General features: G+C 42.1%; 1 protein-coding gene across 5 annotated transcripts in view; it reads left to right on the top strand.

Moving 5' to 3' along the window:
• RECQL5 (RecQ like helicase 5) overlaps positions 1–19,756 on the top strand; it is a 1,160,282-nt gene that overhangs the window by 785,266 nt on the left and 355,260 nt on the right. For 4 of the 5 annotated variants that reach the window (XM_044084963.1, XM_044084964.1, XM_044084962.1 and 1 more), the window contains exon 7: positions 16,696–16,789. In XM_044084963.1, the coding sequence (XP_043940898.1) occupies positions 16,696–16,789 (94 nt within the window). The remainder of the gene's footprint in view (positions 1–16,695; positions 16,790–19,756) is intronic. The other variant, XM_044084961.1, reaches the window with a different exon arrangement.

Raw genomic sequence — 19,756 nt, 5'->3', positions numbered from 1 at the left:
TATATCAGAGCATAGACAAAGAGAAAGAAATGGGGTGATCCTAAGTAAAAGACCTGCACTGCTAGAGTTTTTAGTGGAATCTAGAACAGAAGTTGCTGTTAAAAGGAATAATTAGTAGGACATACAGAAAGTTGCATGATAACTGAGAATCGATCAGAGGAGGTTAGAAAGGATTGGGAAGAAAGATTGGATAAGTAATCCACAAATAAACAATGGGGGATATTTGTAGGTCTCACAAATATGAAAAAAAAAAATCTAGAAGATTTTGGATCTTTACTTGGAAGTGTTTATATACCGTAGGTATTTTATACCCTAAGTAGACTCTAAATTTTTCTCGTGTAGGCAGCAAATGTTGTGAGGTGTGATGGAGAAGAAAGATGTAATTGGGAACACATTTTCTGGGAGTGTAATGAATTGGCAGACTTTAAAGATTCTCTGCAGACTACTCTGTCAGACGTACTGGTTTTCCAAATTGGTATAACTAAGGAAATGTTTTTTGAGCTATGAGACAGAATCTGAATTGCCTAGACATAGGCTGAGTCTAATTCTGGTGGCTACCAAAAATGCACTTGCTAGAAAGTAGAAATCAGAGTCTAAACCAACTGTACTAGAAGTAGTGAAATAGTAACAGAGATAAAACAGCTGGAATTGCGATCTTTAGGAAAGGGTAGAAGCAAATTACACTGCAAAAAATGAGAATTGTGGGAACAGTACATGCAGAGGACAAGATTTAAAGGAAAGCAGGATTTAAATGAGCAATGTAATGTTTGACTGACAATGATTAGATAGATTATAAGTGATATATAATGTTTGCAACTAAAATTATGTCAGTATGGTTTGTGTTGTATAACGTGGGAACTAAAATGGTCAGTATGGTTTGTTTTCATTTATATGAATGTATGATCACCTGTGTCATAACTCATAATTTAATAAAGATATTTCTTGTTTAAAAAAATTGTGTAAATGGCCTTACATGTATAGACAAAAAGCAGGTAGCACTGAATTAAAAGGTTTAGGGCAACAGTAGCAATGTTGCAGGAGGCACATTTGGATAAAATGAGTGTGTGAATTTTTTTCAAAAAAATTGATTTCAGGAAGGATCCTCAGAAGACTATATTGGAAAAGGAAAAGGGGAGATAATGATTCTGATTGCTAGATGAGCTGTAATAGTGATACAAGAGGATAAAAAGATAATGCTAGATTTATGGTAGCAACGGGTTACTGGCAGGGAAAGATGATTATGTTGGGATTCATTTATATTTCACCTAAAACTGCTGTTATGGACTTTAAGAGAATTTGGGGAAAAATAAATTTTCAGCAAGGAATTTTATAGGTGGTGACTGGAACCTCATTTGCAATAGTGAGTATGTATTGGGGTGACCTAGAAGAAAAAATATAACAAAATATGGTATATTTCTGAATAAATATATGAGAATGTTTGGTATGGAAGATGCAAATTCAGTAGAGGGAACCCAGGCAGAATTTACTTGTTATTCCTCAAGGTGCAGTAACTGGGCTAGACAGGATAGAAGCAGGAATGTGTACTTATTTGAAAGCTTTGAAATGTATCCAATGTCTGTTTTATAGCATATGCCACTAAACAGTAAGATGCAGGGTAATAAAGTAAAAAAAAAGAGACAGTGACCCTTTCTTGCTTATCTGTTAGAGAAATTTAGGAACTGGTAGTGGAAATGCTTTGAGAGCCATTAGAGAAAACACATCTCTCCAGAGGGGATAGCAGTTCACTTGGATAAAATTAATCCATTTTTTTTAAATGTGATAGAAGTAAGAAAGATATGGGGAAAGTTACAGGAAATGTTTGGAGGGATGACAAAGGTTAAAGTACTGCAGAAAAAGGGTAATCTCATATAACAGACAGCAACTGCAAAGTGCTCAAGGGGAAATAAGGGATTATTTGGAGAATATGCACAAGTTTATAAAGGTTGATGTTAAGCAACTATTTTTGATAACCAGAGTGCAAAAACATTTAGCACAAAGACTTGAGCATCACAAAGTCAAAAGGGTTGTTGGCAAACTTACAGAGCCTGTAACAAGAAAAATAACCTCAGACCCATGAAAAATTTGTGATATTTCAAACATTTTATGAAAACCTGCATAAAGCAGACAAAATATGGAAACAAGAAAATGCATAAATGGAAATAATTATGGAAGACTCAATAATGCTAAGGCTAGAAGCTGATGAAGCTCAGTAATGAATGGCTTAGACATGAAGAGGTGATATAAAAATAGTGATGAATAATGCCAAAACTGATGGATATGGATCAGTGTGGTTTTGTGGAAGGGAGGCTAACCCAAAGGGAAGTAGAATATGAGAAAACACTGCTATTGCTAGTGGGTCTTAATATATTAAAGGCATTCAGTGTTGTCTGTTTGGATTTTATGGGCAAGGCAATGGTAGCATTTGTGTTCTGTGATCAGATAGTAGCATTTGGAGAAAATATGGAGGGTCGTGGGTGAGTTTTAAGGGTAAGGGCTCCTCTCAAACAAGCACTGTTTGATCAGAGGAGCCAGACAAGGGGTATCTTCGATTCCCTTTGTTTTATATGTGGAGCCATAGGTAAAAAAAAGTGACACTCAAATTCAAGGATATAACTTTTACTGTATTCAAGAAAAATGCTTCATTCAGAGATATTATTTTGTGCTTGATAAATCCAAAAAATGGCATTTCAGTGTTGTGGAAAATTGAGTGCGTTTCAAATATTTTGGGGGTAAAAATAAATGAAAAACAAAGGCTGTAGAGATGAACTGTGTACCTATACATTATTTGGTTCAGCAGTAACCTTATTTATGGGGACATAATATGAATTGAGTGTATGGATTAAAAAGGATTTTATTATGGCACTAAAGATATGACGGAAGCAACTATACAAAAAGATAAAACAAAAATGAAGATGATGAAACCTCTTGATTATGAATATAGATAGTAAAAAGTGAAAATATTTCTAGTTTTATATACAAGTCAGACATATTTTTATCAACCAGCAAAGTTGTGAACCATAATTAATAAAGAGGTGAAAGGATTTATATGGGAGAACAGGTCAAGAGTTAGGGGTAAGTTGATTTTCCCCATAGAACAAGGTGATTATGGATTACCTGATTTGAAGGGATACTTTAGAGCTACACAGTTAAGGCTTGTATACATAACACAAGCAGAAGGCTATAAAATCAAATTGGAAGGGTTCATGATTAAAAGAAGTTGAGAAGTAAGGAGAGAATAGAATTTTGGATGCAGATCCTTAAGGAGAATAACAGCAGCCATACAGAATGTTATATTCATACAATGTCAGAAAGTATTCTTAAGAACTAAGTCAATGTGGGAATGATGGGAATGGAGAAAAAAGATTTTGCCAGTAGGGATGATGCAAGCAGGGGGTATAGAAAATGAGCAAGAGGTTGCTTGAATTTACTGGATGAAAAGTAAATGGCTAGGGTGCAATGAGGCCAAGCAGAAGTTTGGACTAAAGGTTAAATGCTGCATTTCCTGCCAGAGATTGATGGAGTATAGCCAAAAAGAAAGGGCTAGGGGAAGTGGTAGATGAAACACCAGAACCGATAACGTTTTTAAGACTAAAACAGAAGTTGCTATTAAAAAAGGGATAATTAGTTTATAATCGCCACAAAGCAAGAGGCTCTCCCGTTCGATTTTCGGCTGGAGCGCCTTCTGTGTGGAGTCTGCATGTCCTCCCCACGGTCGAGTGTCGTTCGAAAGGCATGCGTGAATGAGCGTGCCTTCATTGAAGGTTGGGCGTCGAGCTGGCACCTCAGCACCGTAAAAATCTGCTGCCAATCATTAGCGGACCAGAGTTCCGCTGTGGCGACCCCTAACTGAGAAAAGCTGAAAGAAGAATAAGAAGAACATTATTTAGCTGCAGTGCTGTTGTCTGACTGCATTTGATTTTTTACCATCTACCCACCCTATCCCTATTGTACTTTTAAATTTGGTGGCTTCTCAGCTGCGCACCCCTACTCTAAAACTGACTTTGGACACTCCTTCCAGTCTCATCTTATCTGCTTATTCTGCTGGACACAGAGATTAACTGGGGAAGATCCTTCCCTTAGACTTTAAAGCTTGAGTTATCTTCTGTTTCAGACTGTCCCACTCACTCAGTACACAGTGTACATTAAAAAAATGAATCCTTTTTTTCATCTTTTAAAATGTGTAACTTCTCTAGCTAGGCTACCAGTCACTGCTGAGTCTAGTAATTGCCTCTCAGGAATTAGTTTGCGAGTAGAGGGACATTATTTCATAGCATTCCTAGAGTGTAACAATAACTGGAATGCTTAAAATTTGCTTCTTAGAAGCCATCTTGGGATTAATGCCACTGCTTTGCTCCTGTTGAAAGAAGAAGCAGAGTGACATTGGTTTGTGCTTGTTTTTGATAGGGCAGTGTGTATGGGATTTCACTGAGTAGTCTGGTTGCAGTTTTGTTGAGAACCTCTATCCAGAGTATCTACTAAGAGTTGACAGTAGCAAGCTGACTGAACCAAAAAACATTTGGGTTAATATTACTTTTCAGATGGAGTGGGTGGAGAAGAGTGTCAGGAGTGATTTGTGACAGACAAGTACCAGTAAGAGTGAAAGGGAAAGTCTACAAGAGGGTAGTGAGACCAGCTGTGTTATATGGGTTGGAGACAGTGGCATTGACAAAAAGGCAGGAGTCCGAGCTTGACGTGGCAGAGTTAAAGATGTTAAGATTTGCACCGGGTGTGACGAGGATGGACAGGATTAGGAATAAGTATATTAGAGGGTCAGCCCAGGTTGGAAGGTTTGGAGACGAAGCCAGAGAGGCAAGATTACATTGGTTTGGACATGTGCTGAGGAGGGATGCAGAGTATATTGGGAAAAGATGCTAAGGATAAAGCTGCCAGGTAACAGGAAAAGAGGAAGGCCTAAGATAAGGTTTATGGATGTGGTGAGAAAGGGCATGCAGGTGGTTGGTGTGACAGAGCAAGATACAGAGGATAGGAAGAAATGGAAACAGTTGATCTGCTGTGGCGCGACCCCTTATGGGAACAGCCGAAAGAAGAAGAACATTACTTTTCAGGAAGCAGCTTCAGACTAGTGCTGCTCTCTTTCTTCTGGCGAGAGAAGGAACAAAGTGGACTTTAAATCATTTTAGATCACTGTTGTTTTTGCCACTGCATTTAAACTAATGAATAATGAAATTCCTGTCTGTTTTAAGTGGTTGCTAACTGAGTTACTGTAAGTTGATTATTTCTTGTAATTTCATCCTGGATTACTGTTTAAGATGAAGTACCTCTAGACTGTTTCAGTGATTTAAAGTTGTAAGGGTTAGGTCTCCTCACTAGTGGCAGTGGAGAGTAGTCTGATCTCATGCCGAAAATCAGTGAAGAGACCTTTAGAGTGTGTTTATTATGATTGGCCATAGGGCTGTTTTGCTTGATTGCTGGTTTTCTGAGCCTGTATAAAGGTGTCACATTTGCACGAGGCTTGGCATCACTCATATATGGTTAGTATGTGAGCGATGCAGTTACACAATGTCACTGGAGGCAAGGCTGTCACATATAAGCACTTAAAATACCAAACAAGTTGTCAGAAATGCACACTGCACACATCACACATTGTAGAGACCAGACATATTGACTCGGATATGCTAAGGCTTTTAAATGTAGTCTTCCTAAACCCAGAAGGCCTCCCTGGCATTGCACATACAGTAATTATCCTCAGTAATCTCAATAGCACTCTACCAAAACAAGCACCATGACAACTGCAGCCACATTTCAAGACACCTCAATTTCTGTCCATAAGGCAAGTCGAGCTGCGGTAGCGTTGTCGCCTCACAGTAAGACGCTGTCCGGTACGATTCTCAGCTAGAACATCTTCTGCGTGGAGACATGCGTGAATGGGCGTTCCTGCGTTGAAGGTTGTGGGTCAGGCTTGGCAAGCCGGTACGTAAAAATCAACTGCCAATCATTAGCAGACCGGAGTTCCGCTGTGGCGACCACTAACCGGGAAAAGCCGAAAGACACAAACAAAAGGCAAGTCAACACACAAACCAATATTTTGGTTATAGGAGACTTCATTGTGAGACACACTGATGTCCCACTCACCAGGATTAGTAAGGAGAAAGTCACTATTACTTGCTTGTCATGGCCAGGATCTGCCAGATCACTGACACACACTGATTGTTGGACCACAAATACAGGTATGACTCACTTATAGTCCACGTGGGTATTAATTGCCTGATATGCACCTCCTTGGCCTATATTAAGGGAGACGATGGAGGTTTCAGACTGTGTACACAAGGCCAGTATGAGCCCAGCACTGAGCAGCATTCTACTTTCTTTAAGGATGATGTCACAATGTCAGCATAAGATAACTGACTTTTATAATTGGCTTAGATGTCCTTCAAGGATGCATCTGCAGTCCTTACAAATGGGTTGTCCTGTCGTCAGGCAGCCCTTCGGTCGGCCGGATTCCAAAGTCTGGGTCTGGCCTCGGCTGATGTCGCACTTCACCCGACGTCATAGCTGCAGTTATTCGGGTGTAAAGGTATCAGCCGACGCCATCTTCCTCAGTCTTTCTTGCCGCATGGCGCCCAAAGCAGAAGCTGTTCGCAAGTGCCGGTCGGTCAGAACCAGAGATTACTACTACCGAAGACTTCAAAAAAGCTAAGTACCCCGTTGGGGACTCTTTCTTGCCTCAGCCGATGTCAGAAAAAGTGAATAACTGTTTAACTTGTGGGAAAAAAATACCTCATAAAGATTTCCACTCTTACTGCTTACCTTGTCTAGGCCCAGACCACGACGTAGCAGCTTGTCTAGCCTGTGCTTCTTTCAACCGGCGGACGCTTAGATGCCGGTCGGAATTTGCAGAACAGTTTTTCGGCCCCGATTTTGCTTACATTATGCCGTTGGATACTCCGACTACGCAAATATCTAAAAAAAACGCAAGGAAAAGGACCAACACTCGTGGTCCGCGGTTTCGGCCGAAACCGCGGTTAAGCCAACCGCGAGTGTCTCGGTTTCGGCTGAAACCGAGTCCACGGTTCTTCCTTCGGCCGAAAGCATTCCTCCTACCGAGGCCTCATCCAGCATGGTGGAATCTGCTTCTGAAATACCACCTGCTCTTGCAGGTTCACAGGATTTATCTGATACTATCCCTTTGGATATTTCTACTCCTGCACGTGGAGCTGCTAGGCCACCTGCATCCATGTCGATTAAGGCCTTTGCCAGGGCTAAAGCAGCAAAATCTACCAAAACTGTGCCTGCTAAGCCCCCCTCCCACAGGCCTAGCTCTAGTACACGAATGCTTAGTCTTGCAGAGGATCTCATTTCTTTGATCCGGGGATCCCAACCTCACCCAGACAGGGCCTCTCACCCACCTCCAGAGAAGAGGCCTAGAGCAGAGCCCCCTGAGCCAGTTTCTACAGATGACTCATCTGATGAATCAGATAATTCTAACCCTCCAGAGGGCCCTTTTTCTCCTTATGAGGACTCTGATGCAGAAGAGTCCATTCCTTCTGCCTCTCCGCCTGAGGAATTTTCCTTTGGGGAAACCTTGCATGCTATGAGGGAACAATTTCAGTGGCAGGGCCAGGATTTTACAGACTCTAGGAAAAGGCTTAGAACCTTTCTGCATTTGCCACAGCATAGGCCTTTAGCCATTCCTCCAGTACTTACTGTTGTGGATGATGCATTTAATGATGCTTGTACTGCTCCTGATTCTCTTCCTCCGGCCCCTGCTAAGCCCGATAGGTACTACAGGGTTCCGGACACACATTATCATTTATATAAGGCTCCTCTTGCAGATCCCGAAACTATCTCCCAGGGACCCAAGGCTGTAGCAGCTACCTCTGCCATGAACCCCCTTCCCTCTGAAAGGGAATCTAGGGCCTTAGAGAGATGGGGTAAAAAAGTTTACACTTCTGCTACTCTTTCAGCTAAAGCCTTGAACTGTCAGTTCCACATGATTCAGTATCAGGAATTTATGTTAGACCAGTTAACTAAAAATCTGTCCTCGGATGAACCATTAGACAAAAAAATCTGTTCAGGAAATGGTACATAACATTCAGCAGGTCAGTAATCATTCTTTAAAATGCGGCTATGATGCACTGGAGGCTTCCTTTAGATCAGCCATGACTGGTACAGTGATCAGAAGACATGCATGGTTAAAAGAGCAGTCCTTACCAGACCATGTTAAATCAAAGCTCCTAGATGCTCCGATGGATAAGCTCAATTTGTTTGGCTCCCCTGCACAACAGGTGCTCAAGAAGGTGGAAGAGAAGGCGAAATCTGTCCAGACAGTCAAGGATTTCTTGCAGGTCCAGCCTCCAAGGTTTAGCAGGAACTGGCCTTCCAAGAATTGGTCCTTTCCAGACACCCCCAGAGCTCAGAGAGGCAGGAATATGCGCTCAAGAGGCAGGGGTCAATCCAGAGGTGCCTACAGGGGACGTCAGTGGCAGGCTAACAACCAGCAAGGTACAGCCACAGATCCAGCCACCACCACAGGACAATCACAGTGACTTGGCTCTGGCACCGCCTACCAGGGAACAACTGGAAGCACCCTTAGGCGGGAAGCTAGCCTTATTTTCAGTAAACTGGCATTACATCGCAGGAGACAAATGGATTTTACATACAATAGACCAAGGTTACAGGTTTCACTTCCATACTCTACCAAGGAAGAGAGGAATGCCAAACCTACCGCCAAATCAGAAAACAGAAGCTCTAAAACAAATAACTCACTTACTAAGGATGAGAGCTGTAGAAAGGGTACCATCTATGGAGCAAGGACAAGGATTTTACTCCAGACTCTTCCTGGTACCAAGAAAAGAAAACCAATGGAGACCTATTCTCGACCTGTCCGCTTTAAACACATACCTCATTGTACCAAAATTCAAAATGCTGACCCTACAGCAACTTCTTCCCATGCTGGGCAAGGAGTTTTGGCTGGTAACTCTAGGTCTCAAGGAGGCATACCTGCACGTCCCCATACGACCAAATTGCAGAAGATACCTCAGATTTCTTGCAGGATCAGAGCATTATCAATTCTCAGCATTGCCCTTTGGCTTATCTACTGCGCCCAGAGTATTCACGAAATGCCTGGCATCAGTAATTGCTCATTGCAGACTTCAGGGAATTCAAATTTACCCTTACCTGGACGACTGCCTGTTACAAGCGGACAACAAAAACAAACTAACAAAGGACTTGGAAAGGGTCATTCATCTTCTGCAAGCCCTGGGATACACAGTCAATATAAAAAAGTCAAGGCTGATACCATCCCAAAGGATAACCTTTTTGGATGCAGAGCTGGACACATCAAAGCAGATGGCATTCCTAACAGTAGAAAAACAGGAGCAACTCCCTCTCTACTTCATGGCATTAACAAAGCAGAACCAGCTAACAGCAAGAAAAGTCCTGCAAGCCCTGGGTTACCTGGCATCCTGCATAATATTGATTCCACATGCCAGACTACACATGAGAAAACTACAGTGGTACCTGAGGAATTTATGGTCTCAGCACAAGCACAGCCTAGAAACACAAATTCCAATAATTCCATGCCTGAAGCAAGAATTCCACTGGTGGGCTCAGGCTGGTCAATTAAACAAAGGGCTGCCCTTCCACAGCACTCAACCAAGCCAGACCATCACAACGGACGCCTCAGACCTCGGTTGGGGGGCGCACATGCTGGACAAGTGCATACAAGGCTTATGGACTCCAGACCAGCTGCACCTACACATAAATCAAAAAGAAATGCTGGCAGTAAAACTGGCAATCCAGAAATTCAGACCATTCCTTCAACAGGGTCAACTGTTGATAAGGACGGACAACACCACAGTTATGTGGTACATCAACAAGCAGGGAGGCACACATTCATACCCTTTATGCCGGATGGCAATGGACCTATGGAATGTGGCCCTGAGCTTCAACATTCAGTTACACGCAATTTTTGTGCCAGGGAAAGAAAATATTCTAGCAGACATCCTAAGCAGAACTACCACGGATGCCCACGAATGGATGCTGCATCCGGACATCTTCAAAACCATTACAGGAAAATGGGGTCTACCAGAAATAGACTTATTTGCATCCCCACACAATCACCAACTGAAGAAATTCTGCACGAGGACATACCACCCCCTTGCTTGGAAAGTGGACTCCCTATCTTTCAGTTGGAAAAACCTGACAGCATATGCATTCCCACCTCTTCCTTTGATGCACAAGGTGCTACTGAAGATCAAAGAAGACCGTCCAAGGATCATCCTGATAGCTCCAGACTGGCCAAGACAACATTGGTACCCGTTACTGAGGAGTATGTCTCGGGAAGAAACATGGCCTCTGCCCCTAGTTCCCTTGCTGCTAACACAGAACAACTTCAAAACCCTGCATCCAAACCTGAAAACACTGCAGCTGGCTGCCTGGAACATTGCTTAAGAACAAATAAACCAGAATTATCTCAAAGGGTTAAAGACATTATCTTGGAGGCTCGCAGACCCTCAACAAGAAAAAATTATTCAGCAAAATGGAAAAGATATCATATTTGGAGTACTGCAAAAGGAGAAAATGTGTCACTGGTGAACATAGCTAACATCCCGGAATACTTGGCAGAGCTCTTCCACAATGGCCTGTCCTATTCTTCCATTAAGATTCATGCATCTGCAATTTCAGCAGAATACAACTTGGATCCTCCAGTCTTCTCACATCCTCTGCTCAGGCAGTTTCTGAGAGGAATTAAAAATGTAAAACCACCAAGAAAGCCACCATTGCCAGCATGGGACTTGAACTTTGTGCTAGAAAAATTGACACTACCTCCTTTCGAGCCAGCAGCAACAGCAGAATTACAGTACTTATCATGGAAAACTGCTTTCCTGCTTGCAATCACTTCAGCACGAAGGGTTTCTGAACTACAGGCATTAATGCCAGTACAGCCCTTCCTGATTTTCCATCAAGATAGAGTGTCCATGAGAACTAATCCTACTTTTATGCCAAAGGTGGTCTCCAGGGTATCTTTGAACCAAGCTATCCACCTGCCTACATTCTTCCCCAACCCACAGAACAGGGGAGAAAGACTGTTGCATACCTTGGATGTACATAGACAATTACGCTACTACCTGGACAGGACCAAGAATAATAGAAAGACTGACCAGCTGCTGGTAGCATATGCAACAGGAATGGAAGGAAAAGCAATTTCGAAACAGACAATCTCTAAGTGGATAGGAAATTGCATTAGATTTTGTTACTCTTACCATGGAAAGAAAACTCCAGAAGACATCAGACCTCACTCTACAAGGGCTACAGCCACTACCACAGCCTTTTTACGAGGAGTGGCTACCAAAGACATTTTAGAGGCTGCTACTTGGAGCTCCGTGCATACATTTGCCAAGCATTATAATTTACCCTTATACTCCAGATCCCGAGCAGGTTTTGCCACTGCTGTTTTGCAAGGGATCTTAACTACACCATAATCTAATTACTCCTCCTCCCCCAGTTTGGCTATGGTATTCTACCCATTTGTAAGGACTGCAGATGCATCCTTGAAGGACATAGTACAGTTTTGTACCTACCATAAATGTAGATGTCCGATAGGCATGCATCTGCAGTCAGGATTACCCTCCCTCCTTCCCCTCTGAGGTACTCCTAGGGTATTTACCCCTCATTTAGCTAGCTGGGGGAATCTATTATGGTGTATTTGTTTGTATATATGTATATACATGTTTATTTTTATTTTGCTCTCTCTTATTTGGAAACTTTTGCAATTATCCAAATTTGCCTTCCTAGAGGGCACCTGACATCTGGGGCAAGAAACACTGAGGAAGATGGCGTCGGCTGATACCTTTATACCCGAATAACTGCAGCTATGACGTCGGGTGAAGTGCGACATCAGCCGAGGCCAGACCCAGACTTTGGAATCCGGCTGACCGAAGGGCTGCCTGACGACAGGACAACCCATTTGTAAGGACTGCAGATGCATGCCTATCGGACATCTACATTTATGGTAGGTACAAAACTGTACTTTTTTGGTGTCATTCAGAGGGGTACAATATTTGTCATCCTGGGAGTATATGGTTGACAGACTTCACTGCATTGCCAGAGCTTGGGGATGGTCTGCATCTGTCCCATCTATGCATTTGAATATAGACTCATACCTTGTTTAACCCTGCTGTAGTTCCTTTTTTAGGCATTGCCAACCTGATAAACCTTCCAATACATTAAAACAAACCTAAGAAAAATCTACAGGTGTTACTGCTCAGTGCTAGGAGTCTAAACAGGAAACTCTACTCCCTGGAAGCTTTCCTCACCTTGGAGAATGTAGGCATCTCCGAAATCAGTGAGACATGGTTTAAAGCTGTGGGGAACACACCAACAGCACAGAACTATAATGCCTACCATGCATTTAGACCAGCTACAGCACAGGACGGGACATATGGTGGAGGCATATCGGTTTACATCAAAAACAAACCTCAAGGCTGTTCGAACAGTTTAATTCACTTATGCTTCTTTATTTCCAAATTACCATAAGCAAAGTTCAATAACATATCCTTGCAAGCTGTAGGTCCCCCTGTCTGACCCAAGAACCCCACAACACATTTAAATATACTGGAGAACTCCCAATTCAAACCAAAATCATATTCATGAGCAATTTTAATTACCCCACTATAAACTGGGAATCATACACAACCTCATACAGGCAAGCCCAGAGATTCCTGGAGTTTGTAAACCGAAACATACTGAATTGGCTAGTCCATATGCTTACTAGGAGTGTTAACATCATTGACCCAATCCTCTAAAGCATGGGAGAAGTTTGCACCTAACTCCCTCCCTCACCTTGTATAATGTCCTCACTGGTCAGGTCAGACCATAAAGCTGTCTGCTGCTGCTTCTTCTTTCGGCTTTTCCTGGTTAGGGGTCGCCACAGCGGATCACCTGTCCTCTCATGATTGGCAGCAGAGTTTTACAGTCTCAAGTTGCCAGCCCAGAGCCCAACCTTCCACAGAAGGCACACACTCACTCACGCCTAGGGCCAATTTAGTGTGTCCAGTCCACGTACAGCATGTCTTTGGGATGTGGGAGGAAACCTGAGTACCCGGAGGAAACCCACACGACTACAGGGAGGACATGCAGACTCCGCACAGAAGGCACCCCAGCCGAGGATCGAACCGGAGAACCTCTTGCTGTGAGGTGACAACGCTAACCACTGCACCACCGTGGCCACCCTACCATAAAGCTGTCTGCTGTGAAATAAAAATAAAACTGAGGACCCCAGCTGACCCTGGAACTTTTAGGAATTATTCTAAGACAAACTTCCTTCTATTAAGTAAAACCCTAGCAAAATTTCAAGCCCTGCCCCCAAACCCTGAGAAACAGCACTGCCTATGGTGAATTGTTCACAAAAACCCTGTGCAGTCATGTTAATGGCTGCATAGGGACAGTTGTATATATTCTGAATAAGCATAGGACAAGCTCAAAAAAAAAAAAAAAAAAGCCACCCTGGTGGAATCACAGAATCAGTAGGTTACCTAACAAAAGGAAGAAGCTCATGGCAAAAAATTAGGAAATGCGTTGCCCAGCATGGTGAAAACTGTCTCATCAAAACACTCATCATTCTAATCTAGTAATTTGGGAGGGGGGTGGAGCTAATAAAATCTAGCAAAGCCAAATTTGATGTAATAATAGCTTCCCATGCCAAGGACAAATAAAGACCTTCTTCAGCTATGTCCACAACCTCAAACACAATGAACAACAATGTGGCTAATTGTAAATGGAGAAACCTATACTAAGCCAAAAGATAAAGCAAATCTATTTTCTGAAAAATTTAGCTTCAGTTTAACCCCCCCCCCCCCCAGCACCTCTCAGGAAAAAAAAATCACCATCACTATGGAGCATGTCTTCAATACACTCTACAAGGCCAAGAACAATAAGCCCCAATAATATTCTAAGATGCCTCTTTAATAGCATGAAACATGACCTATCAGGACCACTAGAATCAGTGTTTAACTGTAGCCCCCCCCCCCACCACCACCCAACTGCAACTGTCATCCTTCTGCACAAGGCCAGGTCATCTGTGAATCCAGTTTAACTACAGATCCATATATCTGACCATTCTCCTCTGCAAAGCCTTGGAAAGAATAATCATGGAAATGATAAACAGTCACATAGGAAACCTTCATACACTGGATCCTACCTAGCTTGGTTTCTTCAAGGGCGGGTCATGCTTTCTGGTGAACTTCTTTGACAAGGTTACTAAAGTAATGGAGGAAAGCAAATTGTGCATACTGGCTACACTGACCTGGCCAAAGCATTAGAGTCAATACCCCATTCATATATCATAGACAAACTCACAAAATTATGCATAAACCTCTATGCCCCCTCTCGACAGCCAGCCAGCTGGCTCAAAGGTAAGACCCAAGAAGTTAGGATCAACGAGTCTGTCTATTACTACAAAAAGGCCAGTCTTTCAGGTCTTGGTGCTGGGGCTGCTCCTTTTTGGCATCTTCTTCTCTGAAATCAAGGCCAACAAAAAGGTTCTCTTCCTGACCAAGTTTGCAGATGGTTGCAAACTAGGAGCAGTCATAGAATTCCCAAAGAAACAAACACTGACAAAAAGGCCCGACACAGACCAATAACTGGTTCCAGAAACACGGTGTAAGACCGTCTGCCGAGAAATGCAGCAGCAGTATCCTTTTTGAAGACTGCTACCCCCGAAATCTACCATGTTGATAAAACACTCATAAGTAGATCCAGTGGTCAGGAATTTGGGGGTGCACATGGACAGTAACCTGGCCTTTGGCCATCATGTGTTTGCTATACTAAGGAAGTCATTCTGTTTTGCACAACTTATAAATAGGTGTATGGGCATCTAGGTCCATGGATATTATTGTACTGCTGTACTCAGCCCTCATCAGACCAATCATTGAGTACAGTGACTCATTCAGTATGTACCTGACCAGACAGACATATGCAATAACGCAATAACTGAAGTGTACACAGGGGTTCCACCCAAAAAAATACAGAGTATAAACTAAATGTCCTGTGGTGGCCACCTCAAAGCTCTGTCTCTGTACTTGGTGTCCTACAGACTCCTGATAGGTGACCTACTCCTAGCCCACAATTACCTAATCTGGGGAGCAAAACCTCATCTGCTACATAAATCAGAAATGGAGGAGCAGTTATGTCTCTGAGACTACTCCTTCTCTGGAACAAACTTCCCATCCATGTGAAGCAGAGTTCTTCCCTTGCCCAACTCAAATGTTACTTGGACCAGTGGATGTGGATTTTGAAATTTACCCCTGGCCTGACACCTGTGTCTCTTTTAGACAGAGGCAGTCTGTAAATGTTTGGCTACCCATTACCCAAGCCTATATATAAAATAACCCCTAGGGTATCAAAAACTTGTCAGAAACATTAGGGAAGCATGGCTAGGCTTCATAAAGCCCACTGGAATCGTTAGCCTAGTAATCACCTATGAACGTATGAATCTGTATCTGCATGTCTTCTAGATATGCAACCAAATCCAGAAGGTTTAGAATATTTGCATATAAGTATCTGCATAAGTAATTTGTACCCTAAGCAGACTTCAGATAATTTTTTACCCAGAGGGGTAGATATCAAATGCTGTCAGTGTGATAATAAAGAGGTAATTGGAAATGTTTTTTTTTTTCAGATTGTAATGAGAAAGAAAATTATTCTTTTGAGCTGAGATATAGCATCTGAATTGCCAAGACATGGGTGAGGCCTAATTTAATGTAATGCTGTTGGCTTCCAAAAAAGCAAATACTAGAAAATGGAAATCAAAATATAAACTAGCTGTAATTGAAGTACTGAATATTTTAAGGGAGATAAAAGAATCAGAGGTGGGATCTTTAAAAGAGAGAAGGGTGAAATTAAATTTAAATAAATAGAATTTTTGGAATCAGTAAATGCAGACTAATGTTGAGGAGGAGGAGTGAAGTTTAAGGGAAGGCAAGAATTGAACAATTTATGTAACAGAGTGAATGGTTATTAAAATGAAAACATATTAATGTATGTGTAGCTTTGTCATTGTTTAAAATCTGAAAATTTAATAAGAATATTTAAAAAAGTATAGTAAAGTGCACTTCAGATTTCTTAATGCAGAATTTCTGCCTTTGGAGCAAGTCATGTCCCCGCTGTTCTGCTCTTTTCCTTTCATCTAATAGGCTCAGTGATTGTGGACTAGAGTTTAATCACGTCATGGTTTTTAGTCTCATTGCTGAATATTTTTGGCACTGGTGTGGCCTTTACAATTCATTGTAATGTGTCTTCTATAGTTGATGTCTTTAAGATAACTAATGAATCTGCTGGGAGCCAGAATTACATTTGTGAAAATCATGTTCCACATACTGTATTGTGTTATATCAGTGACATTTCATTCCTAACTCCTTGAAAATTTTCAATTCCAGTGTTCACAGTGGCAGTGATACCTTGCAGAAAACTCTAGCATGTAAGACTGTTGTGTGAATGACTCTTCCTAAAGTGGAATGAGGATACTTTTCGGTTATTATCCAACGTGGTAAAACCCAGAGAGTTAATGAAGTAATTTAAAAAAAGAAAATGTTTGATAACACATTGAGTAGTTGAAGAGCATTACATTGTATCTGTAGCAGATAGCATAAGTAGTTATTTATGGTGAAGATTACAAGCTGAATGATTTGTCAAACTTTCATGTCTTCAACTTATATTTTATCTTTTACCTTGAAGCAGTGATCCTCATGTGAGTGCTGTAGAAATGGAGTATCAGGCCTTCAAGGGCAGCAAGACGGCCAACCTTTATAAGGCTTCAGTGCTGAAGAAGGTAGGTAAACTCTCAATAAAACACTTTGGAGTGGGGAGGTTCGAAGTTGTTTATCATGAATAGAATTTTGGTACCTTTCTGAGATTTTGCTTAGGGTTTATCTTCTGCACTCAGGCAGTAACATTTCGTGCTCTGCCTTCACCATAACTGATGGGGTATCCACTAGAGAGTTTTTATAACCAATCTGTGACATTAGGTGTGGTATCAACAGTACTGAGTATACACGTGCATCCTCCAGTTTGCTGTTTTTTTTTATTTTGCGTATGTTATTCAAATAACAATGAACGTGCACCAGTTAAAAATCTAAAGCAGCTGGCACTGCTTCATACCACTTTTTATTATTGTTGAACTTGTTAAAAAGAAATCCATCTGAAGGACGAGTACCATTAAAAAACAGTATGTAAAAGTTAAGAGATTATGTGCTGCATTTGATAGTTATGCTTTATCATTAAGGAGCTTTGTTTTTGCCTTTGTTCTGTCATACAGGTAGGAGTTATTTTTTCAAATTGACTTTTATTTTCTGTCATTCTACTGTGCATCTGCTGTGATGTTCTTTGTGTTTCACTGTTGCAGTCATTACATTTGGGTAATCTGCTGTCAGGCTGCCCTCAGTCGGTCTGAATTCCTTGAAGTCTTGGGTCCTGCGTCGGTTGCTGTCTGTTCTTCCATGACGTCAGGTCTATAAAACAGGCAGCCGAAGCCATTTTCTTAAGTCCTTCTTGCCGTGCGGTGCCCGAAGCAGAAGCAGTTTACAAGTGCCGGTCAGCTGACTCCTGAAATTTTCAAATTCGAGTTTCAGAACCAAAGTCTTCATTAAAGCTAAGTACCCCGTTGGGGAAACTTTTTTCTTGCTCCATACCGATGTCAGTAAAAGTTAATAATTGCATTACTTGTGGGAAGCAAATACCTCTTAAGGATTTCCATTTATACTGTATTCCTTGCCTAGGCCCTGATCATAACGTGCCTAGCTGTCAGTTTTGTACTAGATTTAACCAACGCATTATTAAGTGTCAGTATATCTTTGCCTCAAAATATTTTGGAAACGGATTTAACTATCCTGAAATGTCGTCGGATAGCAATCAGACTACTGGAGTACACAAAAAACGCAAAGAAAAGGACAGAGACAGACCGTTGTGGTCCAAAACCGATGACGAAGCTTCTCCTAAGCCAGTCGCCAGTTCACCGGTACTCAGTGAGGCACTTTCGCAGCCCCTGATACCCGCTACTTTTGAGTCACAGGCCCCTACCGAGACCCATGTGGAGTCCAGCATGCCACGAGATTCTCAAAGTATTGTACCCGCAGATGTCTCTCCCCTCGGATGGGTCCGGAGCCACTGAGCAGGCACCGGCTTCTGATGGTGTATTCAGGCCACAACATTTTTATATAAAACCAACGCCAGCTTCAAAATCAAAGACAAAAGCAACTTCTAAAGCTAAAAAAAAGATGCATGACCCACGTGCACAGGCCTCTATGCCCAAAAAGCAGATGATCAAAATGGCTGAAGACCTAATTACCTTGATCAGGGGTTCCCAACCCACTCCTGAGAAGAGGCCTAGGCAAGACACTGATTATGAATCTTCAGATCAGGTTTCTATTTCTTCTGATTCCTCTTCTAATCAGGAATTCTCTGTACCACCCTATGAGGATTCTGATGCAGAGGAATCTATCCCATCTGCATCTCCTCCTGAAGATTATTCCTTTGGAGAAATCTTGCATTCTTTGAGGGAGCATTTTCACCGGGAGAGTCAAGATTTCTCAGAATCAAAAAAGAGACTCAGGGGATTTAATTCTCCCTCAGCATAGGCCTTTAGCCATACCTCCTGTTTTAGACATTGTGGATGATGTGTTTTCGGAATCAAGCTTGAGTCCAGACTCCTTACCTCCGGCTCCTAGCAAGCCAGACAGATATTACCAGGTTCCTGACTCACACAAATTTTTATTTAGAAACCTTGCTGCTAACCCTGAAACTATTTCACAGGGTCCAAAAGGTGGTAAGGCCTCAACAGCAAAAAATCCTACCCCCTCTGACAGAGATTCCAGGGCACTGGATAGATGGGGAAAGAAGGTTTATACATCTGCAACCTTGGCAATTAGGGCCTTAAACTGCCAGTTTCATATGCTCAAGTATCAACAACATGTTATGGGATTACTGAAACAGAAAATGATGTTGATTTCTGAATGTGCAGAAAATAAAGAATTGCAGGAATTATTTCATGCAGCAGAACAAGTTGGAAAGCATACTTTGCAATGTGGTTTGATTCCTTAGAGGCTTCCTGCAGGGCCGAAGTTACTGGATCTGTGATTAGGAGGCATGCCTGGCTGAAAGAGCAAAATTTGCCTGATCATGTTAAAGCTAAATTGCTGGATGCCCCTTTACAGCATGATACTCTGTTTGGTATTAAGGCAGAAGAGGTTGTAAAGAAAATGGAAGACAAAGCTAAGTCTATGCAAACTGTAAAAGACTTCTTACAAGTGCAGCCACCAAGATTCAGTAGACACTGGCCTACAAAAAATTGGTCCTTTCCTGTGTCCGACAGAGCTCAACGGGGCAAATCCAGACGCCCTAAAGGTTCTAGATACCGGTCACTGGATTCTTACAGGTCAAAGCAATGGGGTGCGTCTACCTCCAAATCTGGAGGAAATAAAATGCAACCCTACAGTAAACAGTCTCAATGACTTCCCTTTGCCATCACCAAGCACTTGTCTTTTGGCAGCACCCTTAGGGGGAAAATTAACACTTTTTGCTCAGAATTAGCAGTTAGTAACCCAGGACAAGTGGGTGTTGAACATAGTATCTCAGGGATACAGGTTCCACTTCCACACTCTGCCAATTGCAAATGGTTGGCCAGATCTGCCAAAAAAATCAATGGGCAGAGGCCCAGAAACAAGTTACGTCCCTCATGGATATGGGGGCTATTCAGCCAGTACCAGAACAGGAAAAAGGACAAGGGTTTTATTTAAGACTG

Source organism: Protopterus annectens, chromosome 10.part0, assembly GCF_019279795.1.
Source record: "Protopterus annectens isolate FY-2018-M chromosome 10.part0, PAN1.0, whole genome shotgun sequence".
Lineage (NCBI taxonomy): Eukaryota > Metazoa > Chordata > Ceratodontiformes > Protopteridae > Protopterus > Protopterus annectens.
The sequence above is the reverse complement of the archived record's forward strand: the minus strand, read 5'-3'. Positions and strand labels throughout refer to the sequence as shown.